At 58.7% G+C, this 26086-nt stretch overlaps 1 protein-coding gene across 1 annotated transcript; it reads left to right on the top strand.

The window, feature by feature from the left end:
- Positions 1 to 484: 484 nt before the first annotated feature.
- PPP5C (protein phosphatase 5 catalytic subunit) lies at positions 485 to 24086 on the top strand. The gene is made up of 13 exons (XM_059045237.2): positions 485 to 752; positions 6803 to 7044; positions 13985 to 14132; positions 14822 to 14943; positions 18007 to 18072; positions 18394 to 18492; positions 19407 to 19512; positions 20897 to 21039; positions 21144 to 21231; positions 22064 to 22104; positions 22201 to 22379; positions 23298 to 23379; positions 23563 to 24086. The coding sequence occupies exons 1-13, from the start codon at positions 632 to 634 to the stop codon at positions 23623 to 23625; spliced, it is 1500 nt and encodes a 499-aa protein (XP_058901220.1). The 5' UTR covers positions 485 to 631; the 3' UTR covers positions 23626 to 24086.
- The last annotated feature ends 2000 nt before the right edge of the window (positions 24087 to 26086 follow it).

The following is a 26086-nucleotide window of genomic DNA, read 5'->3' as shown; positions in this document are numbered from 1 at the left end:
TGGTGCAACGAACTTCTAAGCCTAGCTCAGGGCTAGGGGATCCAGGGCACCTTTAATTAATAACTTAGAAACACTGGCCCTTTCTGGTGTTGGTTTGAGAAACCGCCCATTTTTCAGAGAGGGGTAAGTGAGGCCCTAGAGAGGAAGGGAAGATTTCTTTGTTTAAGGTCACGTAGGTAAACTGACAGAAGGGCTGGACCCCCGGCTCAGGTTCCGCGTTGGGCCAGGTGCTGCCTCGCAGAAAAGCCACACCCACCAGCAGCATTCGCAACCCACCTACCAACGGGAGAAGACGGCAGAGAAATCCCACTTTAAGACCCCGAGAAACTTCTGCGGCTCGGAACACGGAACTTTGGGAGACGGGGCCACGCCGGGCCTTTATTGCCCGCGCGCCCCCTTTCGCCTTCCCCATTGGCTCATGCTAGGAAGGGCGCCGTCAAGGGGCCCTCTGCTCACCTTCTCCGCGCGCTCTATGGCTAAAGCGCCCTGCGCAGGCGCGCGAAGGGAGCCTTCAGGGCCCGCGCTTTACGACACTTGTGCAGCAGCAGCAGCGGCAACTCGGCACTCCTTCGCGACGATTCGGCCGGGTGCCGCTGGCCGCGGTTGCCAGGGTGGGGGGTCGCTTTGCGGCATGGCGATGGCGGAGGGCGAGCGGACTGAGTGTGCTGAGCACCCCCGGGACGAGCCCCCGGCTGATGGCGCCCTGAAGCGGGCAGAGGTGCTCAAGACGCAGGCCAACGACTACTTCAAAGGTGCGCCCGCCCTGGAGGGAGCGAAGGAGGGTGGAGAGCGGCCCAGGTCAAGGGGTGCCGGGCCCGCGCGGAACCATGGCAACGAGGAGCGGCAGCCTGGGCGCGGGGCAGGCAGTACCAAGTGACTGGGCGTGGGGAGGCCGAGGGTGGCGCTACCAAGGGGCGACAGAGGGGCCTTCTGAGAGAAGGGGTGACACCTAGAAGTGGCGTACGGAGCGGGTGCTAAGTGGGGAGACTGAGGAAGGCGCTTCCAAGTGTGAAACGGGAGGGGGGACGGGAATGAGAGCACTACCAAATGTGAGACCCCAGAGGTGCCAGCTTATGGTGAGACCTGAAGAGGGCGCTACCAAGTAGTGACATGGGGCGGAGCAGTGATGGCGCTACCAAGTGGAGAGACACCAAGTGAGGGGGAGGGAGGAACTGTCCCAATAGAGCAGGAAATCATGGGAGTGGAGAATAGATCATTAGATGGGAGGGCAAGGAAGTAGGAGATTTGGGGTTACACCAGGAGAAGGGAGGTTCTGGGAGTAGAGGTGAGGCAATCCCAAGAATAGTATGACTTAGGATCTTGGGAAAGAAAGATGTGGGGGCACCCATTCATTCATTAATTCATTACGTTTATTGAGCATCTGCTATGTGCTAAGGACCATGCTCGACGTTAGGGATGTAGCAGCAGATGAGACAGATGTAGCCCTGCTCTTATATAGCTTGTAATTTAGCAGAAGAATCAGACATTGAATAAACACACAGATAAATATTAAAATACTTAAAAGCTGTGATGAGTCCTCTGGAAAAACCCCAACGGAGTGTGAAATAGAGAATAAGGGTTAGAGGCTAGTACTTTAGAGAGGGCGGTCAAGGAAGATCCTACTGAGGAGAAGGCATTTAAGTTGAGGAGAAGAATTGGGAAGGAGTGTCCCAGGTGGGTGGAGCTGCCTGTGCAAAGGCCCTGAGGTCGGGAATGAAAAGAGACTGGCTGGCTTGGCTGGAACTTTTAACGAGTTAGTAGGGAAACAGGTACAAGATAAGCTTAGGACAGGGGCCAGTTCATGTAGGGTGTCACAAGTCACTGCATAGACTAGTGTGGATTTGACTCTGCTATCCAAGAGGAGACATTGAGTAGGTAGACGGGCCAGTCTGGAACTCTGGAGAGGAATTTGGGCATGATCAGCCTATGGGTGGACTGGAACACCCTGGGAATGGATGAGGTCACCTCAGAAGAGAAGGGGCCTAGTATGGAATTCTCAAGGGATTCTAATGTTTAGAACAGAAGAGGCTGAGTAAGAGTGGTCAGTGAGGTGGAAGGAAAATCAGGAAAGCTGAGAGAAGAGAGTGCTTTTAGAAGGAGGGGCTCTACCTGAGGTCGGATGCTGCCAAAGCGAGCACCGAGCACCGGGCATTGACCGTTGGATTTGCCTCCATAACATGTTGGTGATAGCCTTGACCAGAGCCGTTTCTAGGGGATGGTGGCGATAGTAGCCAGAGGGAAGGGCGCTGCAGAGTGAATGGGAAATGAGGAAGTGGAGACAGAAATTGTTGACAAGGGTTTTGAGAAATTTGGTTCTGAGGGGGAGTGGAGAAATGGCGGGAGGGTGCTTTTTTTTTTTTTTTAAAGAATAGAAGAGACTAAGAGTATGGTCCTACAGAGAGAGAGTTGATCCTGCAGGAGAGAGAGGAGACCTACAGCAGCAGAGCCCTGGAGGAGGGGTGGGGCATGGGAGGAATCCAGAGCGTTAGTGGAGAGCTGTCCTCTGGTGGGAGCACGAACAGATTTTAAGAGTGGGAAAGTCAGGTCAGGCCAGAGCAGCAAGAAGGAGGTGGGACTGGTGAGAGGTGAGGCTGGAAGGTAGAGCCCTGGAGGCAGGTCAGGGCTGTGATCCCGAGGGTGGTAGGAAGCCAAGGAAGGTTTGAAGAGAGGAGCGACATGGTCTGATTAGCGCGCTTGAAGGCGATCCCCCAGCGGCCTTGTGGAGACTGGGCCCAAGGGTGAGGCTGGAGACCAGGAAGGAGACTAGGATGGTGGACAGGTGAGTGGGGAGGGGCTGCTGCCCACTAGGCTGGAGAGATGAAGATCGGCTCAAGAAATGTTTCCGAGGGAGAATGACAGCGGCCGCCTGGAGAGAGGGAGGAGGGAACCCCAGGCAGGAAGAGCCGGATATCAGAGGCCCAGAGGTGAGCCTGGCACCAAGGAAGTGAGTGGGGCTGGAGTGTAAGAGGCCAGAGGAGTTTATGGCGAGGCTGCAGGCAGGAGTCCGAGCTTTCCACTTGAGGACCCCGAGGAGCCGTGGATGGTCCTGAGCGGGGAAGGACTGGGTTGGGTTAGTGCTTCAGGAAGACCCCTCTGGAGGGGCAGGAGGGGGCGTACGCTGGGAGAGCTGGGAGGAGACTGCGGCAGGAACCTGGGCAGGAGAGGATGAAGGCCAGACCAGGGCAGAGAGCGGTTCTCGGGATGGGAGTGAGAGAATAGATTTGAGAGATGTTCTGGAGGCTGACTTGACAGAACAGGGTGACTGCCTGGCTTTGGGGCTTGCGGTATCAGGTGTCCAGGACAGGGTCCAGTCTCCAGCTGGGGGTGGTGTGCAAGGTGGGACCGTTCCTGCAACGGGGCTCGAGAGGAGCAGCAAGTCTGGCGATGATGCTGTGGCGAGGGAGGGACTCTGGGGAACAGTAGGCCGTCGGGAAGGGCTCCTTGCCCTCCAGGACCTGGATTTGAGCTCTTAGGAGGCCTGAGACTGGGCAGTAGCCAGCGGTCCTGGCACTGAGGTGGAACGGACGGGAATGCCCCTGCTGGTCCAGGTCCCGTGCTGGGTGGCAGGCAGCTGCAGGCACAGAGCCCCAGTCCCCAGGGCTGGGGGAATAACAATGAAAAGCATAAGTACAGCTCGCCTTAATTGAGCCCCCGTGGTGGCCAGATACACCACTTTGTTTAATCCTCCCCCCAGCACTAGGTAGGAGCGGGCCTGTTTGTTTTATAGAGGAAGCTGCGGCTCTGAGAAGTGAAACCGCTTGCCCAAGGTCGGAGTGTGTGAGCAGCACAGCCCGGATATCCCCCTTCCTCACCACGTGCTTGGCACCCACGTTCAGAGTCCTTACCCACAGCCTCACCTGGAGCTGTCCTGGCCCCAGGCCCCCCGGCCCCGCCAGCATGGCTGGATCACTTCTGTGAACTCAGGCCCATCCCAGAGGCCCTGGTGGGGCAGAGCCTGGTCCCCACTGTCGTTCAGCTCTCTCCCCCTCTTTCTGGGCCTCACGGACCCCCACCCCCTTCTGTAAAAAGAGAGGGGTTCTATTTGACCCCCCAGGAGGCCTCTGAGTCTAAGAGTTTGTAGACAGGCTTAAGAGCTCAGGCTGCCTGGGTTCAAATCTTGTTTCTTCCTCTTACCTGCTGTGTGACCCCTGGGCAGACCTTAACTTCTCTGTGCCTCAGTTTCCTCCTCTAAAATGGGGCCTCTCGAGGATTAAATGCGCTCGTGTTTGTCGAGCCCATAGAGCAGGGCTGGGATCTGGTGCCACTGGGTAGCTGTGCGAAGCACAGGCCCTCCTGTTTCCTCTGCTCTAGTCTCTTCTTCCTTTCATTCAATCATTTAGTCACTTCTTTTACAAGCCTCTGCTGACCTCTTTCTCTGCTGTAGCCACATTTCATCTGGGAGTTCCTTTAACCCTCACAACCAGCCCATGAGGCAGGGCCGATTGTGGTTCCCGCAGTTGAGATGAGCAAGCTGAGGCCGAGAGAGGGGAGGCTGTCTGCCCCGGGTCTCGTGGTCAGGATCCTCAAAGCCAGGTGTCCGGCTTCGAGACACCAGGCTCCCCACCCCATGCCAAACGGCCCGGCAGGAGCGCTGGCCAGTCGGCCTCGAGCCCAGCCACGAGGCTGGGAGGAGCCCTTGAAGGTGTTGGTGTTCCGGGGGATCAGTCAGACTCGGGCTGCCTGCTTCTGCTCTTGCGTGTTTCTGGGAAGCCCTGGGCTGCCCTCCAGCGCTCACCATCCTGGGGGACACACCCATCACCTAACGGTGACTACCCAGAGGGGGCGGGGCTGGGATAGGGGAGCCCAGGGGCCGAGGCAGCCGGAGAGGTACCTGACCCAGCCTGGGTGTCAAGGAAAGCCTCCCAAAGGAGGTGACATCCAAGCCATTTGAAAGATTGCCAGACGTTAGCCTGCAGAAGCAATCGCTGTTGTACTGTTCCTGGCGGCTTCTTTCTCTAGTGTAGGCGTGTCCTGTCTTTCTCTTTCTTTCATTCGTTGCTTCCTTCATTCAGGAACCATTCGTGGAGCCTGGAATCCTCTTCTTCCATTCTTTGCACCTGGCTCACTCTTTCTCCTCCTCCACGTCTCAGCCCCAGCACCCCCTCTGGGTTGCCCCAGCTGTAAAACACTCTGGGTCCTCACCGTCTGGGGGTGCATCTGTGTGTGCTGTGTCACTCCCACCCCCCCAACTGGACTGTGAGCCCCAGGAGGGCAGGGCTGGGGGCTGCTGTGTCCTCGGACAGGGCAAGGGTTCAAAGGAGTAAGACAAACAGGGCCCCTGCCCTTATGGGGCTTAGGTTCAAATTGGGACGATGGATAATAAGCAAACAAAACAATGGAAAGCCATGGTTTTTCAGATGGCTCTGGAGAAAAGAATAGTGGGAGTTAGGGCAGGAATTTTCATTTTAGGCTCAGTGTCTGGAGGACTCCCTGAAAGTTTAGGCCAGAGTGGGCACAGAAGTTGCCCAAGGACACACAGCTAGCAAGGAGTGGAGCCAGCGACTGGGCCCAGGCTACCTGCCCCTGTGTCTGTGCCTGTCTCTATGCCAGGCTCCCACTGAGAGGCCACCTGGTACGGAGGCTGAGAGTGGGAACATTTGGGTCTTGGCCTGGCTCAGAATTCCCGCCTGCCACTGTGTGTGCTGGGGTTTCCCTCTTAGAGCCGCGTCTGGAAAATGGGGCTAATGCAGCTGTCCTCAGGGCTGCCGTGAGGGTTCAGTGAGGCAACTCATGTCCCAAGAGCCCCACGTGGCTCCTGGCACATCATAGCCCCCGCAGTTCGGGCACACCTCCTAGCTTCGGTCTCCTGCCTGTTGAATGGCCATATGGGCGGGACCCAAGACAGCTCTGCAGATACAAACTGAGTGTTTGACCTTGAACAAGACCTCTGTGGCTTGCTGTAAAGTGAGCACCGGGCGGTGCTTATGCCGTGGGGATGTGAGGATTCCACAGGCCGAGATGTAACGTGCAAGGCATGGCCATAGCTCATTTCAAATAAAATTGTCCTTTCCCCTTGGCTAGATATCACATCCCGTCACTCCACACTTAGAACACTGATGTCCACACCCAGCTCTGGCTGTGGTCTTTGGAATCTGTCCTGCCAGCCTCCCTGCCCTCATCTCCTGCCCTCCCCCAGCTCACTCCACCCCAGCCACACCACCCTCTTGCTGGTCCTGGAACGTAATGCTCTCTCACCCCCTTTCCCCCCCAGGGCCTTTGCACCTGCTGTTCCTTCTGTTGGGAATGCTCTTCCTCTGGTCTGGTTTGTCACTTCCTTTGGGTCTCTGCTGAAATGTCCCCTTCTTGAGACCTAAGTAGGTTCCTTTTCCTTCCCCACTTCCTATTCTCCTTCTAGAACCCCTCTTCGGGCTTGTTTACTTGCTTTGGGGGGCTGGACAACCAAGGGGCTCAGGGCAGACTCACATTTGCTTGTTCACAGCTCAGGTCTGGCGCTCAGTAACATATCCTCTCTGGGCCATGGGGAACATTCAGTAAGACCCTCCTGAAGTCCTGGAAGAAGTAGTGTCCACCTGGGGCCTTGGGGGGTGATGGTTGGGTGGATGGGTGTGTGGAAGTGATTTGGGGTCTTAGGGATTTGGGCCTGAGGAGACAAGGCCTGTGCTAAGGTGGGACAAGTCAGGACAGGGAAGGGGGGTGGGCTGAAGAGACGTTTCTGAGCTTAGCTGTGGGCCTCAGTTTCCCCATTTGTAAATTGGGGGACTGGGTGAGTACCCAGCCTAGGGCCTCTTCTGGCTGGGCGGTGGCAGCCTCGCCTCATGCTTCTCCTCCTCCATCTTCACAGCCAAGGACTACGAGAACGCGATCAAGTTCTACAGCCAGGCCATCGAGCTGAACCCCAGCAATGCCATCTACTATGGCAACCGCAGCCTGGCCTACCTGCGCACTGAGTGCTATGGCTACGCGCTGGCCGACGCCACGCGGGCCATCGAGATGGACAAGAAGTACATCAAGGGCTACTACCGCCGGGCCGCCAGCAACATGGCGCTGGGCAAGTTCCGGGCCGCCCTGCGCGACTACGAGACGGTGAGCCGGGCCTGGGTGCCGAGGGCCGGCGGGGCGGGCCGCGGGAGGCCGGCCTCTGTGTGTGCGGCTGGGCGAGATGGGGAAGGCGTGAGGAGGCCATTCACACGTTCACTCGCCGCTTGCTCATCCAACAGATGCCAGCCGGGCTCGTAGCCCAGCTCTGCCATCGTCGCCTGGTGACCTGGGACAAGTTACCTGGCCTCTCTGTGCCTTCTTTCCCACATCTGTGAAACGGGAGGACAGTAAGACCTACCTCTCAGGGTTGCCGTGAAGAATCAATGAGCCTCTGCTTTCCGAGTGTTTAGAAGAGCCCCTAGCACGTAGTCAGTGTTCTGTAATAATTAACTGTTACGATAATCGTTGCTGTTATTGTTGGTGAACAAGAGGCACACAGCTCTTCTGGTGGAGCTGATAATTCGGAGGAGGGCAGCAAACAAACCCGTCCCTGTGAGGGTACACAGAATCGTTGCAGGTGAGGCTGTGGGCCTGGGAGAAATAGACTAGGGTGACACGCTGTAGAGGGACAACGAACGGGGGATGTGTTTTAACGAGGTGACAAGGGAGGGGACCTAGAGGAGGACAAGAAGTCACCAGTTCACTCGCTCACCTGCCACCGCATCACTGTAACTGCCCTGATGGTAACGATAGTGGTAAGGGCCCCCAGAGCACACGCCTTCGTGCCAGGCGTGTTCTGTACCCTCTGGTCAGCTGGCTGAGTGACTTGTGCGGCAGCCCTGTGAGGTGGGAACTGTGGTTGCTCCCATCGTACAGATGGGGTGACTGAGGCCCAGCAGGCTCGAGTCCCCTGCCCGCCAGCACGCAGCCGGGGAGCGGCCACGCTGGGGTCTGAGCGCAGGCAGCCCAGCCTTCCGTCTGCGGCCTTCCCCACTGGAGAGGGTCACCCCTTGAGAGTAGGGCTGTTGTTTATCCTGGTCGTTGGGACGGCGCTTGGTACCCAGCAGGGGCTTTAGTGCTGCTTGAGGGAATGATCAGCCTGCCCCCTCCCCGCAGCGCAGCCCGCACTCCCTCCCTTCACTGCATTCGTCACGCACTCCGCGCGGCTTCTGTTGTGTCGGGAGAGATGACAGGGGAGGCTGAGAGCCACAGGCTGCGGTTGCAGGGAGCCGGGTCAGACGGTTGGGGCTGGCTGCTGGCCCGGAGGGGAGGGCGGCCGTCAGGCCAAGTGCAGGCTCGAGCCAGGCGCTGGGCTGGGGGCACCTGTGTCGGGGGGGGGGGGCACAGGCCTGGAGGAGGAGATAATTCAGAGACTGAGGGGCGGAATGGAGGAGGGGGCTGGGGTGACCCCCCGGGAGGAGGACGGAGGAAGGAGCAGCAGAACAGAGCCCTAACAAGCGTGGGCTCCCAGGCTGTTCCCCAGCCCGACCTCTCCCTTGTCCCTTGGTGTCCTCATTTGGAGAATGGTGACAGGAGGAGTGGGCGGCTGTTGGGCTCTGGTGAAGTGGTGTGCGTAAAGATCATGGGGCTGGAGGGCTCAGTAGTGAGTAACTCGGAAGACAGGTGAGGTTGGATGGAGGCAGGGCTTTCCTGCAGGTCCCCAAATGGGGGGAGGGGCCTGGGAGAGATGGGAGGGGGCAGGAGGTGAGAGGAACCCCAAGCACAGGTCTGCGGCACAGCTCTGGCCCAGACTGGGGCCTCGCCCCGCGTATTCCATGAGGCTGAGAGGTCACTTGCAGCCGTCTTGTGGGCATACTGCATCTGAGTTTTCTCCCGGGCCTTGCGGATGCCCTGGGGGCCGGGTCACGGCCCATTTCCCTGTGAGGGCTCTGTCAGCAGCCCTGGGGAGCCCCTGCACGAGCCTGAGATCCTTGCCCGCCTGGGCCAGCTGCCCGCCTGCAGGCCGTCCTTTCTGACACATTTCATCCGACTCTGGGTGCAGGGCAGCGGGGCTGGGCCCCGGGGTGGCTCCCCATCCAGAGTCTCTACCTCCAGGGCTATCTTGTGACATGCTGGAGTTTCACGGAGGATGTGCCCAGGCCCCCTCTTAAGTCATGGCATCCTTGGAGGCGGAACCAAGATGTGACCGTGGTTAAACAAAGAGCCTGAGGCTGTGTCTCACAGCAGCCTGGGCCCTCGGATGAAGGACCTTTCTTTTCTCAGCCTGTTTCCTCACCTGCATACCCACTGTGGGCCTAGCTCTGCTGTGAGCTCTTGACGTGCTTTTTACAAGAAGGAAAAAGCGTTCAGTCCGTTTTACAAGAAGGAAAAAGAGGTCTAGAGAGAGGAAGTTCCTCCTCCAAGGTCACCCGGCAGCGAAGTGGCAGGGCTGAGACTTGAACCCATAGTCCATGCTTGTAATGGTTAGTGGGCCGTGAAGTCAGTGTAACAGCTTGAGACCAGCACTTCTGGCTTCATCAAATAGAATAGAGAAGAAGACAGCAGTTTGTTGTTTGGAGGAAGTACGTATATATTTGAGAAAGTATTTTTCATTTATGTGAATATGGATGCGTATTAGGTGTGATAAAATAATATATTTCTTACTGTGAGTCCTAGTCTCAAATTCTGAAGGTCACTCGTGCAGGGGCTGGAGGCACCGGCTCCGCGGTCAGGACGCCCGGCTATGAGCTCTGTATCTCTGAGAGCTTTGGATCTTCGGCCTCAGTGTCCTCATCTGTAAACGGAAGAGAACAGCAGAGCCTGCCTCAGTGGCCTTGTGAGGATTCAGCAAGAGTAGTACGTTCAGAGTAGGGCCTGCCCCTGCTCAGCACTGGGTGCACTTTCTCCTGGGGGTGTCTGGGGAAGAGCCTGCGGCCCCCAGGAAGGACCGTGTGCAGACACAGGGCCTTGTTAGGGGGCGGGGACGTGGGGGCACCCCTCTTCTGCTCTCCCTCCAGGGCAGGAGCTGATCTCCCCTTTCCATGGGTCCACGTTGAATCCCCCCACCGACGCCCCTCACCTCCAAGCTCATCCTTTCCGGGGGACTCTGGCTCCAGGATTCCCCGCCCCCTTATTGGGTCCTCTTCTCAGAAGATTCCACCTGTGTTCTTTCCCGTCTGTGGCTGGAACTCAGGTGGTGAGTCGCACGGGCCCGGGCCGGATCTGGGGGACTCCCTCAGCCCTCTTCACCCTCTCCTGGGGTTTTGGGGTTTGGTTTGTAATCTGGTTTGCATTTGGGTTTCTTCCTACAGCGTAGCCCAGCACAGTCAGTTAGCAGTGCGTTTTGCCTCGCTAGCCTGTACGAACGCCCGTCCCCCTAAGGTGTGGACGTATGATAGTAACAGGAACGGTCACAGCTGACACCTGACACGGCGCTCTCGGGCCGGGCGCGCTGGTGACCTTCGCGCTGTGATAACCCACGTGATCTTCGTGACAGCCCTACGCAGTGGGGCCGTGGCACAGCCTCTGCCCCCTTTTACTATCCCTGGTTTACAGGTGAGAAGACCGAGGCCCAGAGAGTAGCCACTGCCCCAAGGTCCCGCGGCCAGGAAGGGGCAGCCCGGTCCCGGCCTTGGTGGCATAATCATCGCCCTTAGCTCGGGCGGCGTACTCCCATGGCCTCACTCTGGTTTATCATGGAAGGAGTGGGGGTGTGACCTCCTAGATGAATTCGCTGGAGGGCCTCGACCCGTGGGCTGGAAACCCTCGTGTCCTGCTTCCCGCTGCCTCCCCCAGATCCTGGCTTCCTTGGTTGCCCGTGTGCCCCGGGCAGGCGTGGCCTCTCTCTGGGCTGCATCCCATCCCCTCTGCATTGGAAATAATCACAATGGCCCGCCACACGTTGTCATGTGGGTCCCCTGAAGTCAGCTTTTGCCCCCAGACTATAGTCCTCCTTCACCTCAGTTCTAAACCCGAGCCGTTGTGAAAAATAGTCTGGTGAGTTTGGGCAACTCGTTTGGTGGCACAGTCTGACCTGAACTGATAGGCCGTTGATGGTCTCGTCTGCCCCCATGTAGCGCGACCAGAAGTTCCACTGCAGAAACGGGAGTGTGTGTGGTTACGAGGTGCCACCCGCACTTGCTGGAGGTGTCCTGTAACTTACAGCACGCAGGTGCACTGTGTCACCTTTCTAAAATCTGAAGAGTTCCAGCCCCCACGGCTTCACGTGGGGGTCACAAGCCTGCGTTGTCGTTTCATTGATTTGAGCCGTTGTAGTTACTGCCTGGGAATACGCCCAGCTGAAAATGCCACTTTTTAAAAGCAGCTTTTTATTTTGAGGGCTTTGTAGCTTCACACGCAGCCGTAAGAAGTATTACAGAGATCTCACTCACCCAGTTTTCCCCAGTGACGTATCTGGCATCACTATCGGGATCTGGATACTGACACGGATACAACCCAGATCCCACTTTTTAAAGAAAAGTCCAGCATTCAGTTCTGACCCAACAGGCCTTGGGACCCACTAGGCCCCTCCAACCTGGAGCAAACGACCTTCCCCAGGAGCGGGAGCCTGGCAGGGTCACTTCCCTCTCCCAGCCAGGCGGCCAGTTACAGTAGCAGTCGCAGCGGCCCCAGGCCCTGGAAGGGGCACTCGCTCGCTGCTGGGCCCTGAGACGGGCCTGATGTTAAATTCTCACAGCCACCCTCCACCCCTCCAGCCTCCCTCGCTTTCTAGAAGCTGAGGGAGGCTGGAGAGGTAGGGCTGCCTGCCCTGGAAGGCCTGGATGCAGACCCTGGAGGCCTGGCCCCAGAGCCTGCACTCGTGACCACGACAGTGTCTCCCTGGAGGCCGCGCGGGGCACTGGGGACGGTGGCAGCGGTAGGGAGGGGAGCACATCCCAGCGTGCCTGGGGGGGCACGATCTCAAGCAGGGAGAGAACTGAATCCTGGCTTCTCACCTCTCTGGGCCTCAGTTTCCTAACCTGTCTCATGGAGATGTGATAACATCACATAGAGCTGCTCTGAGGACACAGCGAGCGAGGTAATCGCTTGCAACGCCGGGCCGTGGCGAGTGTTCGAACACTTAGCTGCGTGCTGTCGCGGCTCCCGCTCCTTTACTCCCGGGGTTGCCGGTGTTTGCCTGCATCCCGCACCCCAGCCTGCGAGCTCTCTGAGAACAGGGTGGGGGCTCAGAGGGAATGCCTAGTGGGGCATCCGTCCACTCCGGGCATTCGTTCACAGCGGGGTCCCAGCCTCGGCCCTGCCCTTGTGGCCATGGCTGCCTTCCAGTGGGGGGACAGACCCATCTCCAGCAGTGCTCGGGGCTGGGGCCGGCAGGGGGAGCCCAGGGCCCTGTGTGAGCCCAGAGGGGTGCCTGACCCAGCCTGGGGGGGAGGGGAAAGGGGAGCTGAGACCTGGGGGAGGAGGAGGGGCTAGAAAGTCGCTGGAGGTAGAAATGAGGTGTTCTGGGCCGGGGGCAGCCTGTACAAGGCCTGGAGGTGAGAAGGAGCCTGGCGCACCTGGGGACTTGGGGGTTTGGTCTGGCTGGTAGTGCTGGGCAAACAGAGAACGTGGAGGGGTGGGCCAGGCCCAGTGGTGCTTTGGACTTCGTCCTGGGGTGTGGACTCGTAAGGTCTCCTTGGTGGGGAGGATTCCAGGGAAGGTCTGGTGCTGCCTTTCTCCCAAGCCTCGCACCGCACCCCTACCCCGGGTGGAGCTGCCTGGCAGGGTGCCCTAGCCTGAGCCTGCCCCGAACCAGCTTCCTGACCCCCTCCTGGCCTGCACACCCATTCTCGGGTCCGTGAGCCACACTGACGCTCAGGGGTTATTAGCAGATGCCTTCTCCCAGGCTTCTGACGCACTCTGCCAGGCCAGGGGGCATCCCTGCCCTTGAGGGCCAGCCCTGGCCCACCCCTTTTGGCCCCCCGGCACAGGAGCTGTGGGGGTCCGCTCCTGGAGAGGCCAGCAGGGTGTGTGGGTCAGGCAGGGCCCACCAATAATTACAGGAACAGTTACAGATAACTAAACTGAGGCTCAGGGGGGTGAGTTCACTTGCCCAGGGTCACCCAGCAAGTAAGTGGCAGAGCTGGGATCTGAATTGAGCCCTGCCTGCCTCTCAGCTTGGAGGATCAGAGTCTGTAGGAGGCGGGATAGAAGGCGAGGAGAGCGGAGAGGCCAGGCTCCTTTTCCTGAGAACTAAGTGTGTCCCAAAGCCGTATGCCTGCTGCTTCCTCCACACGATCTCGCTTACTGAATGCAGCAGCCCACAAGAGGGGGCACGGAAGAGCAGCCTGCGCTGACGTGGACTTGACTCCCGCCTGGCACCGCTGCACACACTTCACTCGTGTTCACTTGTCTAGTCCTCCCAGCCCCCTAGGGTAGATACGCTGTCACCTCCACCTTACACGGCAGGAAACTGAGGGAACTCACTTGTCCTGGGTCTCCCCAGCGCCCAAGGCTGAACAAGGGCCATGTCACCGCTGGGTGCCCGCTGCTGCCCGCAGAGCCCAGGCTGCATGCCAGGCCCTGTGTATCACCCCCAGCAGCCCTGGCAGCTGGAGCCTGGCATCTCCTCCATGTTGCAGATGAGAAAACTGAGGCTCAGCGAGTCCGGGTTGTCCAGCAGGTCATTGCCTCTTCAGATGAGTCCGGGCTGTACATTATGATTTTGGCTCTGGCTCACCCTTTCCTGTCAAGCCCGCCCCGCCCCGCCCCGGTACGGACTGTAACGGTGTCAGTAAAGTGCCCTCAGCCCGCTCTGGCTCCGGTGAGGAGGCTGAAGCGGGGCCGGTTTTATTCTGATGTTGCTTGGAGCTAAGGTTTATTAAGAGCCTCTGCTGGGTTAGCACGCTTGCCCACCCGGCAGCCCCGTGTGAGCAGCTCCGTCAGGCCCAGTTGGGGGATGCAGAAGCTGAGGCCTAGAGGTGAAGCGAGCCCAGGCCTGCACCCCTAGTACGCCCGGCACGGGCGCTCTGCTCAGCGGTCGTGAAGCCCCGGGCCAGGCAGGCCGAGGGCAGCCGCCGCGTCCCCGTCTCCCTGCGGCCCCGACCCCGGCCTGGGTGTTGATGCCTCTTTCCTTCTCTCCCCTCTCACCCACCCACGCACCCAGGTGGTGAAGGTGAAGCCCCACGACAAGGATGCCAAGATGAAGTACCAGGAGTGCAACAAGATCGTGAAGCAGAAGGCCTTCGAGCGGGCCATCGCGGGCGACGAGCACAGGCGCTCCGTCGTGGACTCGCTCGACATCGAGAGCATGAGTGAGTCAGGCCTGGGGGCCCCGCTGCGCCCGGCCCAGAGCGTTCCTCGTCTTTGCCTGAGCCCTCCATTCCCGGTGCTTGCTGGGGTCGGGGGGTGGGGCTCAGTGGCGCCTCTGGTGCCTGTCCCCGCCCGCTGTCTGTCGCTCCCTCGCCTGCACTCCCGGGGACTCCACGGTCCAGAGCTGGGTCTGGAGGTCCCGGGTTCGGGCGAGCTTCCCTGCCGTGCCCCCCACCCTGCCCTCCGCGGTTGCGTTCACCCGTCACAGGCCTCCTGTGTCTGGTTTGTCCGTAGGTCCTCTGGGCGCTCAGCTGGGTCTGTCATTCATTCCACAGATGGTTATTGGGCACCTAATAGGTGCCACTGTTCTAGGCACTGGGGATACAGCTGAGAACAAAACAGTCCCTGCCCTCCTGGAGCTGGTGTCCTAGTGGGGAGAGAGGATTGACGAGTCAGTTAACCGTGTTAAGTGCTGTCAAGTCCAGTCGGGGAGAGGGCCTTTGAGCTGACCTGAACGGAGGGAGCGGGCCATGAGAGGGCCCGGCCAGGGGGTGGCATCTTCTCTCACCCCATCCCCCTCTCAACCTGTGTGTCCGGCGCCGTGTCTGCCCTATGCCTGGGAGCCAGGCCCCACTTCCCACCCTCACGGTGGCCATGGCCACTGACTCTCGTCCCTCCATTCACACGCCAGCCATCGAGGATGAGTACAGCGGACCCAAGCTTGAGGACGGCAAAGTGACAATCACTTTCATGACGGAGCTCATGCAGTGGTACAAGGACCAGAAGAAACTGCACCGGAAATGCGCCTACCAGGTAACGGCCCTGTCGAGGGCTGAACGCGCCTGTGACCCCAGGATAGCATCACAGCCGGGCCTGAACCCCATCACAGGGCGCGAGAGGAGAAGGGTGGGCCCGGCAGCGAACCCTTGCTGAGCCCGTGGTGTGCCGGGCACCCTGCAAATGAGTTCTTTATTTCTACATTTCCATTGGGTTATTTTTTTCAATAGCTTTCATCTCTCTGCCCCATATGTTCATGCATGTCATTTACCTTTTCTGCTAGATCCTTTAACACATTTTTTTCATAGTTATTTTAAAGTCTCTGTCTGGATATTCCACCATCTCTAGGTCTGCTTCCGTTGTGTGCTCTCTGCGTCTTATAATTTTTTATTGTATGCCAGACATCTTGTGTAAAAGAGTAGTAGCGACCGAGACAAAACTTTCCTTCAGGTGACGGCAGGACCTGATTCTGTCGGGCTGCTATTGTGAAGGTCTCTGTCCGTCTCATCTGCAGTTTAGGGGCAGGTCTTACTGGACTTAGTTCACCGCCGGTTTCAGATGTCTTCAGAGTGAAATCAGGACTCTCCCGTCAGCGGGGCTTGGGATCTTAGCCCTGGCAAAATCCCAGGGATGTCTTTATGCTGTAAAGTCTCCAGCTTTTGGAACTGGAGGAAAGCGCTCTGATTTTCTGCCCCGCTGCCAAGATGGGGTGGCTGGGGAGTTCTCCGCCCTCCAGTCTCACCCCCGCTTTTGTGCCTCAGATGGCCTCTATCCACCGTGCCGCCTCGCGCCTCGCCTTCCGGGCGGCCATGGGAGAGAATCGGAGGGCGAGGGCGGAGGCCTTCTGCAGCGGGGCCTCTCGGGGCTCTGTAATGCCAGCCCGTGCAGGCACGAGGGATCTGCCGGCTTCCCCTCTTCTCGGCCTTGAAGGGTCTTGCCCTCCTGCCGCGCTGCCAGGAGGAATGCAGTCACGGTCCCTTTCTCCCAGGGAAGGGTTTCTCACCGTTACTGTCTGCAGTTTGATTAATTTAGGTTTCTTTGTGTCCCTGCTCTCAGATGTTTCAAGGGGTTTTTTGTTTTGGGGTTTTTTTTGGCTTGTTCTCGTCATTAGGGCAAGAATGACGGTCTTTTACAAACTCTTTACATTCTGACCTGAAGTGGACGTCTCCTACTTTTTTTTTTTTTTTTTTTTTTTTTCCAGGCCCTGCTGTGCAGCTTGTGGGATTCTTAATTCCCGGACCAGGGATTGAACCCAGGCCCTGGCAGTGAAAGTGCCAAGTTCTAACCACTGGACCACCAAGGAATTCCCTCCTCTTCTCTTTAACACTGTTTTCCCAGCTTTGTATTTAGAAAATTGTCAAAAGCCTACAGAAGGGTCAAAAGAACGGTGCGGTTAATATCACACCACTCGCACCCAGGTTCACCGTTAACATTTTGACACACTCGCTTCATCTTTCTATGTATATGGATGTGTATAGACACATACGCTTTTTTCTTTTTCCTGAACCGTTTGAGAATAAGTTGCATCATAATCTGTATCCCCTAAAAACAGGACGTTCTCCTACGTGACTATGATTTAGTTATCCCACCTTAGTCATTTAGTACCAATACAATAATACTGACTAATGCAAACAGTCCACAGGCTGTCCATAAGATTTGCAGACACTGTCAGGTGTACATGACATTGACAAGGTCATCTTCAATCTGAAAGAACGAATACTCTGTGTTTCTAGACAAATATTTTAATTTTCCCTAGTTTTTCCCCTCAGACATTCTTTTTAGCTGTTTTTTTTTTTTAAAAATCCAAAATCCGGGGAATTCCCTGGCGGTCCAGTGGTTAGGACTCTGTGCTTTCACTGCCGAGGACCTGTGTTCAATCCCTGGTTGGGGAGCTAAGAATCCCATAAGCTGTGCAGCGTGGCCAAAAATAATAATAATAATAATAAAATAAAATCAGAATCCATTGAAGGATCAATTACTGCATATGACCTGCCTTTTTAACCTTTCTTTCATCTAGAGCAGTCTCAAGCCTTTTTGGGAGATTTTCGTGACATTGACATTTCCAAGCCAGTTGTTTTATAAAATGTTCCACATCTGGCTTCATCCTGTGTGTTTCTTCATGATGCTGATTGTTTTTGTTTTTGTTTTAACATCTTTATGGGAGTGTGATTGCTTTACAATGGTGTGTTAGTTTCTGCTTTATAGCAAAGTGAATCAGCTATACGTATACATATATGCCCATATCCCCTCCCTCTTGCCCCACCCTCCCTATCCCACCCCTCTAGGTGGTCACAAAGCACCGAGCTGATCTCCCTGTGCTATGCGGCTGCTTCCTACTAGCTATCTGTTTTACATTTGGTAACATATATAAGTCCATGCCACTCTCTCACTTCATCCCAGCTTACCCTTCCCCCTCCCCGTGTCCTCAGGTCCATTCTCTACGTCTGCATCTTTATTCCTGTCCTGCCCTAGGTTCTTCAGAACCAATTTTTTTTTTTTTTTTTTTTTTTTTTTTTTGTGGTACGCGGGCCTCTCACTGTTGTGGCCTCTCCCATTGTGGAGCACAGGCTCCAGACGTGCAGGCGCAGTGGCCATGGCTCACGGGCTCAGCCGCTCCGCGGCACGTGGGATCTTCCCGGACCGGGGCACGAACCTGTGTCCCGTGCACTGGCAGGCAGACTCTCAACCACAGTGCCACCAGGGAAACCCCAGAACCAATTTTTTTTTTTTTTTAGATTCCATATATATGTGTTAGCGTATGGTATTTGTTTTTCTCTTTCTGACTTACTTCACTCTGTATGACGGTCTCTAGGTCCGTCCATGCGGATTGTTTTAAGAGAAACCAAGAATCTAGGTTTTCCCATGAAATCATCCAGATGTTTAAATGCCGCATAGGACACTCGGGTCACAGCTTGGGGGCCGCCTCTGTTCCCGGCCGGCACCTGCGTGGCCAGGCCTCCCCTGCCCCTTCCTCTCTTCTCCCCGCCCCTCCCTCACCCTCAGCCCAGCAGCATCTCCTGGCTAGTACAGTCTCTCTGGGGCTGGGGTGGGCGGCAGGCCTTCCAGCTGGCCCCACTCACAGCCTGCCCTGCCTTCCAGATTCTGGTACAGGTCAAAGAGGTCCTCTCCAAGCTGAGCACACTCGTGGAGACCACGCTCAAAGAGGTGCGCGCTGGGGGCAGTGTGCGGGCAGGCGGGCCGGGGCGGGTGGCTCCCTGGCTGGGGAGGGGCCACGGAGCTCAGAAACTCACAGACCCACCGGGCTTGGTCTGCCTTCTCTCTCCCTGACGTCTGCCCTCCTCCCCCACCCTGCCTCTCTCCTCCTGGCTGTCTCTCTCCTCCCCTCTCCATTTCTGTGCCTTCCGCCTGTGTGTCTTGCATGGTTCTTCTCCGTCTGCTGTGACCTCTCACCCCTCCCTTCCCCCCTCCCCCCTCCCCACATCTCTCTCTGGGCCCCTCCCTCTCCGGTGGCCTCTTTTCTTCCAGACAGAGAAGATTACAGTGTGCGGGGACACCCACGGCCAGTTCTATGACCTCCTCAACATATTTGAGCTCAACGGTTTACCCTCGGACACCAACCCCTATGTATCCTTCCTCGGAAGGGCAGGCCCCTCCCCTGCCCCGCCTCCCGGGTGTGGGGTGCAGGAGGGAGAGGACCCCCTGCCTGGGAAACAGGCGTGAGCCTGAGGAGGGAGAGGCCTGAGTGCTTGCGCTGGCACTGAGTGGGGGTGGAGCGGCTGGTGGCCTTGCGCTCCGGGCTCTGGGGCCAGACCGGCCAGGGCCAGTCCCCGCCTGCTGTGTGACCTGGGCAGGTGGCCAGTGGGTCCGAGCCCCAGCTTCTCCCTGGCTTGAAACAGGGCTGGATGTATGTGGTACAAGAGCGTATACGTGGGGCGCCTGGCCCCGCCCACCCCTGGCTTCCCTCTTGGCTGTGCCGGTTTCCAGCTATGGCTGTAGCAGGTCACTTCACCTCGCAGTTCCTCGGGTGCCTCGTTTGTCAAATGGGGAGAAGAGATAGTGGTAAAGTGGGCTTCCCTCATCAGGCTACTGAGAGGAGTAGCGTGTTAATACCTGTGACGTGCTCAGTGGCCCACGGTCCGTGCTGGATAAGTATTAGCAGATGTTATAATTGCCTGATGAACGGCCACTGGGTGGGGCTCGCAGGCCTGTGCGGTGTCAGGTGGGAGGACCTGTGTCCCATTTGCCCTGTGGCTTTGGGCCTATACTGGGGGGGAGAGCTGAAGCGGCTGACCACCCGGGCTCTCCCCCTCTGCCATCCGTTTCCCTGAGGAGCAGATGAGGCTGGAGATCTTCATACCATCCCAAGGCTCAGAGAGGCCAAGCTGCTGGGCCAGATCTACACAGTGAGGAGAGACGAAAGCCCAGATGCCCCAAGCCCTGCTGGCGTTCTCGACCCCAGGGCAGTGCCGACAGGAGCGGGGCATGGAGGGGCTAAGGAGGGAGCCCTCCCCCCACCCTTGTTTTCCTTAGCAGGGCAGATATTTAATGGCGACTTCGTGGACCGCGGCTCCTTCTCTGTAGAAGTGATCCTCACCCTTTTCGGCTTTAAGCTCCTGTACCCTGATCACTTTCACCTACTTCGAGGTGAGCTGGAAGGCAGCAGGCTCTGGGGTCAGTGTGGGGACCTGGGCGGAGCCCTCGCTTTTTCTTCTGAGAGCCTCCCATTTCTCATCTAAGAAGCGGGGACACTGGTTGCAGGTGTGTTTGTTTTGTGTCTTCACTGAGACCGTGCGCGGGCTGCCCTGTAAGGTCGGGCAGGCTGTGCACTGTGCAGCGGCGTCACATGAATGGAGCTCTGTGGGCCCCGGTGAGGACTTGGTCATGGGAGGGCTCTGAGCAGAGGAGGGTCAGGGGCTCTCTGGTGTTAAGAGGATCCCTTGGGCCTCCGTGTGGGGAACGGACCAAGGGCTGAGAGTGGGAGCAGGGAGACTGGTGGTGGCTGGACCCGGGTGGGAACAGTGGTTGGATTGGGGCTCACTTTTCAAAGTAGAACCCAGAGTGTGTGCCAGTGGGCTGGATGAGGGTGTGAGAGAAAGAAGGGGTCAAAGGGGGTACTCCAAGGTTTTGACTGGAGCATCTGGAGGGCTGTGGCTGCCACCGACAGACGGGGGGACAGGAAGAGCAGGGGGTAGGCTGGAAGATGGGGAGCTTGGCTGTGGACGTGGCTGTGAGACTGAGAGATGTCTGGGGGCACCCGGGGGGCTGTGAAGTGTGGGTTCCTCAGCGTGCATGTGGTATTGGGCAGGATGAGCTCACCGGGGAGTGAGGGCCGCCGGCCGAGGACCTGCCCGCTGAGAGGCGGGGCAGTGATGCCGCCAGGAGAGGAGGAGAACCAGCAGGAAGTGAGGCCAGCGGGCTGGGCTGGGGGCTCCTGGGGGCATGAGTGCTGACACCGGGCAGGTTCACAGCCAGGTTCGGGGAGTTCTTGTGGCAGGACCTGGCGTGTGGCAGGTGCTCAATGAGCGGCTGCTGCAGCCTTGGGGGGGCGCTGGTAGCTTCCTTGTCTCCCGCAAGCCCCGGGAGGGAGGAATGAGGTTGCGGGTGGGAAGATAAAAGTATGGCGTGGGACTGGCCCACAGCAGGCGTTCTGCAGGGGGCCTCTTTTTCGTCAATACCTCCCCCTCCTTGGCACTTCCAGCCCGAAACGGACGGCAGGTCCTTCAAGAAGGAGCCCAAGGCTCGCAGGGGCAAGGGGCACGCCTCTGGTCACTTGGGATCGGGGCCAGGGCTGAACTCAGGCCTCACCCGCTCCGTGATGATCGGTGCAGGCCTGGGCCTTGTGGCCATGTGCTTTCTCGGCCTGTTTGCCCCTCTAGAGAGGGGCCGGGTTTCTGGGAGGGACCGGTGAGCTGCCGTGTGGATGCCATTGGCTTGGGGCCACCGGGCTGTCCTCCTCGGCCTTGGCCGGGGTCTGAGCCAGAGGGCGCCCAGCGGTGCTGAGGTTTCTCTTTGTCCTCCTGTCGGCCAGGCAACCATGAGACGGACAACATGAACCAGATCTACGGCTTTGAGGGTGAGGTGAAGGCCAAGTACACAGCCCAGATGTACGAGCTCTTCAGCGAGGTGTTCGAGTGGCTCCCGCTGGCCCAGTGTATCAATGGCAAAGTGCTGGTGAGGCAGGCCCGCCCCCGCCGCCGCCACGCGGTGCAGCGAGTCAGAGGGTTGGGGTGTGGCTGGCCCCTGCCCTCACGCTGCTGTTCCCACCTGAACCCCAGATCATGCACGGGGGCTTGTTCAGTGAAGACGGAGTCACCCTGGATGACATCAGGAAGATTGAGCGGAGTCGGCAGCCGCCAGACTCAGGTGACCGGGGAAGGCTGGGGACAGCCCCTCCCTCCTGGGGCTCGGGGGCTCCAGCCCTGCCCCGGACGGGCTTTGCGCCCTCGGCAAGAGACGGCAAGGCTGAGCCTCAGTTTCCTGCCCTGTAGCTTGGCTCAGTGCACCTCCCTCGTGAGGCAGTGCTGGCCGGGGAGCGTGAGTGTCCACAGCACACAGCGGTCATTTGTTTATTTATCTGTGAGTTCACCTGCTGCCCCTGGAGTGACGTGATGGGGACAGGCAGCAGAGCGTTAGCCACGCGCAGCTGTGGGGAGAGGGTGTGGGTGCGGCGGTGAGCTGGAGGGCCTCCTGGGGGCACCACGCGAACGCCGACAGGGCGGCAGGAGGAGGTGCCTGCCCGCAGGAGTGCGGCCGGGCAAGCGCGGGGTGCGGAGGGGCTGGTGAGGCCAGACCCTGTCCGGCCTCACGGGTCCGGGTGAAGAGCTTGGTCCTTGTTCCTAGGGCAGTGGGAGCCCCAGAGGCTTGAGCAACAGAGGCACCTGGTCAGAACTGCAGTGTTAAAAGCTCCCTGCAGGGACTTCCCTGGCCCGCGCGCCACTGTAGGGGGCTCGGGTTCCATCCCTGGTGGGGGAACTATGATCCTGCACGCTGCGTGGAGCGGCTAAAAGAAAAAAAAACGCTCCCTCCCGCTTCGGGGCCCTAACGGATTGAATGGGGTCTGGTCCCGGGGGGAGGTCAGCGGGGAGGCGGGCAGCGGCTCAGAGTCCTGTCTCGCGTGCCCCACGCCCGCTCCGCGGTGGACGGCCCCTCCCCTGCCCCCCGTCACGCCCCGACGCTCCCCTCTGCTCCCCTCCAGGTCCCATGTGCGACCTGCTCTGGTCGGACCCGCAGCCGCAGGTCAGTGTGCCCGGGCCGTGGCCGGCAGGGGCGGGCTGTGGGTAGAGCGGGCGGGCTGGAGGAGCAGCAGGCGCCCTGAGCTCCCCGTCTCCCCAGAACGGGCGCTCGGTCAGCAAGCGGGGCGTGAGTTGCCAGTTCGGGCCCGACGTCACCAAGGCCTTCCTGGAGGAGAACAGCCTGGACTACATCATCCGTAGCCACGAGGTCAAGGCCGAGGGCTATGAGGTGGTGCACGGCGGCCGCTGTGTCACCGTCTTCTCTGCCCCCAACTACTGGTACGTCCCCACCTGCCCCACCCATCTGGGCCTGTCTTCTCAGCCCACTGGTGGTTTCCTTTTTTTAACTTTCTGTGATAGAAAATTCCAGGGATACGTAAGAGTAGATAAAATAGTATGATGAACGCCCATATACCTGTCACCCAGGCTCAACAGCCCTCACCACCCCTGCGCCTACCATGGGCTGTTGTAAAGCAGACCCCAGGCATTCTCCCGTCTACCTGTTGTTGCCCTCGTATATTTCTGAAAGGAGGAAGTCTTCTTTTCTGTATGTAACCGTGATACCACTGTCACACCTTCAAAAGAGGTCACCTGAACACAGCCGGAGCTCCATTTCCCCGCGTCTCTCATCCATGTCTCATTTGAGTCGATTCTTCCAAGCAGGACCCAAACAAGGGCCCCGTTTTCAGCCTCCTGATCTTCGAGTTGCCTGTTCTTCTTGCCTTCCCCTTGGCTGGCTTTTGGTTGAAGAAACCAGAGTCTCTGGGGCTCCGGCTCTTCCATCCCCAGGTGGCCGGACACCACGTTCCTCTGTCCCCTGTGTTTCCTGTTGACTAGAGCCAGGGCATGGTCAGCCTGGAGACCAGGTTTTGGCAAGAGTCCTGCCTCTGTGGGGCTGCCCGTGCCTTCTTCCTATCCTGTCAGGAAGGCCCTCTGGCGGCCCTGGGCCCTCTTCTCCCCACCCCCGGCTCCCACGTGGCCCCCTCTCCCTCTCATCCCCACCCCTGCCTGGGCCCCCTGGGCCCCTCTTCACCTGGATTCCTCTCTCGTGCCTGGTCAGCCTCTCTGTCCGTCTGTGTCTTTGACTCTGTCCAGGGCTCTTCTCCCTCCCTCTCCCTGCTCTTCCTCCTCCTTAATGCCCCAGGCCCACCCAGCCTCTGATGGACCACACGGGCCCCTCTGCCCTTGTCCCTGCAGCGACCAGATGGGGAACAAAGCTGCCTACATCCACCTCCGGGGCTCTGACCTGCGGCCCCAGTTCCACCAGTTCACAGCAGTGGTGAGTCACCCCCTCGGGTCCCCTGCTCTCCCTGGCCTGGGCCCCGGGGGGGAAGAGGCTCTTACGAGTGCATAGCGGCTCTCAGGGGTAGGGCTGGTTTCTGCATCTGGTGCTCAGAAGGCCCTCCTCCACACGCCGGCCCACTTCTGTCCGTGTCTAACCTCTGTGCCTCTGGTTTCTCAGCCTCATCCCGACGTCAAGCCCATGGCCTACGCCAGCACGCTGCTGCAGTTAGGGATGATGTGAGGCCCACGTGGCAGGGCCCCTGCTCCCCGTCCGACCCCAGGCCCGGCCCAGGGCAACGTTGGAACCCCCTTTTACTTTGTAAAGTTTGTATTTATTCCCCCTTTAGGTTTGCAGAGGGGGTGGGGGGCTGGCCAGATGGTCTGCTCCCTGGACAAAGAAGGAGGAGGCGGAGAGGCGGAGGGTGGGGCTCCGAGCGGGCATTCTGGAGGTCGGCCGGCACTGCTGGAGGGGGCGGGGCCCGGAGGCTTCCCTGCCCCCTTGCTTGCGTGGCCCCTCCCCTGCTAAAGCAATAGGTCCCCTCCACGGGAGGACCCCTGGAAGGAGGGTCATCAGGGAGGCCTCGCCTGCACCTCACCCGCTCCTGGCAGCCCCAGGACGGGGCTAGGCTGGGGCTCACCCCCTTCCCGGCTCTTTTATGTCTGTAATTAAATATGTTAAAATAAAGTCATTATTGTACGTCAGCGTGTCTCTGATGGTGGAGCCTCGGGAGCTGCTGGGATGGGGGTGACCGCTTCATAAAGTCCCATCCCCTCATCTCTCATCTCCCTGGAGCTGCACAGGCCGGTCTTGGGGCCAGCCAGCCAAGCGGCCCCGTCGCCCATCATAGCGGGCTCCTGAGGGAGAGTTCTGCCGCCTGGGACAGAGAACCCCCATCAGCGGCTCACGTGCAGGAGGGGAGACCAGGGCAGAGCCGAAGCTGGCAGGTCCTCCTGGCCTCTGCCCGTCGCCGTCAGCAAGTGCTCACTGAGCCTGCCCGCAGCCCGGCCTCAGTCCTTAGAGCACGCGGCGAAGCAGACGTCTGTCTGCGCCCGCCGTGGAGGACTGGAGGTATTTCTACCACTTCCCCTTTTGTTCTCCGTCAGAGGTTGCTGCCGAATCCCATTTAGGCTGCTCTCCCTGGCTTGGGCCACTGGAGAGATGTCTGCTCTTAAGTCTGAGCTCTTTTGGATCCACCTCTTCTAGACGACAGCAGATGGAGGGTGGAGTCCGGTGAGTACCTTGACCCTTCAGGTGCGCCCCCCCGACCCCCCACCGCCCTCCGGGGACAGAAGTGAGGCGGTCTCAGTCCCAATTCTGTTTGGGCATTCAGAGAGGTCCTGCGGGTGGGTCCTCTTCTCCTCGGCAAGTCGGCATTGCAGTGGATGTGAATGAACCACCTTCGGGGGGTAGGCACTGGGCTGTCCTGAGGAAAATAGGCACGAATCCCAATGTGCCAGTTGCATTTACTTCCCATGGGAAACAAGGGTTCTGAGGAGTCCTTCAGACCTACAGGGGGCATTCCGGCAGCTGAGACGCCCGGCATGCCGGCTCTTGTGGCTACTCCTGCTGGTGACCCAGGAGTTCTGGAGTCCCCGGGCCCACCCGCACGTTCAGTCGTTTGCTAGAAGAACTCACAGAGCCCAGAAGAGCTGTTATACCCACGGTTACGGTTCATCACAGCAAGGAAAAAAAAATCAGCAAGGAGAAGAGGCGCACGGGGCGGAGCCCAGGAGAGATCAGCCGCGGGCTTCCGGCCGTCTCTGCCAGTGAAGTCACACGGATGGCGCTGGTTTCTCCCAGCAGCCGTGTGACAACACGCACAGGGAAGGTCACCTGGGCCTTGGTTTCCAGGGTCTTTACTGGGCTGGGTCACGTTGGCCACCCATTCCACACGGCCGACCTTAGTCTCCAGAGAGACTAGCCGATGCCGTGTGGCCCAGGGCCCCCAGCATAAATCTCGGGTACGTATAGGCCACCGGGAGTAAAAAAAAGACCCTTCTCTGGGAGGATGTTCCCAGGGCTTAGAGCCCCCCCACGGCCAGAGCTTTCTTTGGGCAAGGTGAATCCTTTACTGCGCAGCAAACCCTAAAACTCACTTTAAAAACACACACATACACACACACCCCGTCTTTCTCTGTTTCATGGGTTGACAGGGCGGCCGTGCAGTTCTCACTTGAAGTCTGAGGCATTTGTGGTCAGGTGGCCTCTGGGCCTGGACTCACCTGAAGACTGCTGGCCTGGCTGGACGTCCAGGATGGCTCCCTCGCACGCCTGGCGGCTGGGGCAGGCTGCTGGCTGGGAGCTGTGGCTGCAGCGCCCACACTGGCCTTCCCTGTGGCCCGGGCTTCTCACCGTGCGGCAGCCGGGGCCCACCAGGGAGCATCCTGGATGCCCAGACAGAAGCCGCAGGACCTCACGACCTGGTCTCGGAGGTCCCGATGCATCCCCTCCCCCACATCGTGTCCATCGACTAAGTCATCTAGACCGACCCAGATGCAAGGGGCTGGGGAAATAGACGGGAGACACTGTACCAGTGCCCTCCCCAGAATACTGCCTGCCATGCGAGGCCTCCCCAAGACCCATGTTGACAGCACTTTCAGAGGACGTTTTTAAATAATTTACTTAAGTTTCTGATTAAAAGTAAATCTATCGGTTGGTCTCAAGTTGCTTAGAATTAACTTTAAGCCCAGAGACGCAATTA

Source organism: Kogia breviceps, chromosome 18 (genome assembly GCF_026419965.1).
Source record: "Kogia breviceps isolate mKogBre1 chromosome 18, mKogBre1 haplotype 1, whole genome shotgun sequence".
Taxonomy (NCBI): domain Eukaryota; kingdom Metazoa; phylum Chordata; class Mammalia; order Artiodactyla; family Physeteridae; genus Kogia; species Kogia breviceps.
The sequence above is the reverse complement of the archived record's forward strand: the minus strand, read 5'-3'. Positions and strand labels throughout refer to the sequence as shown.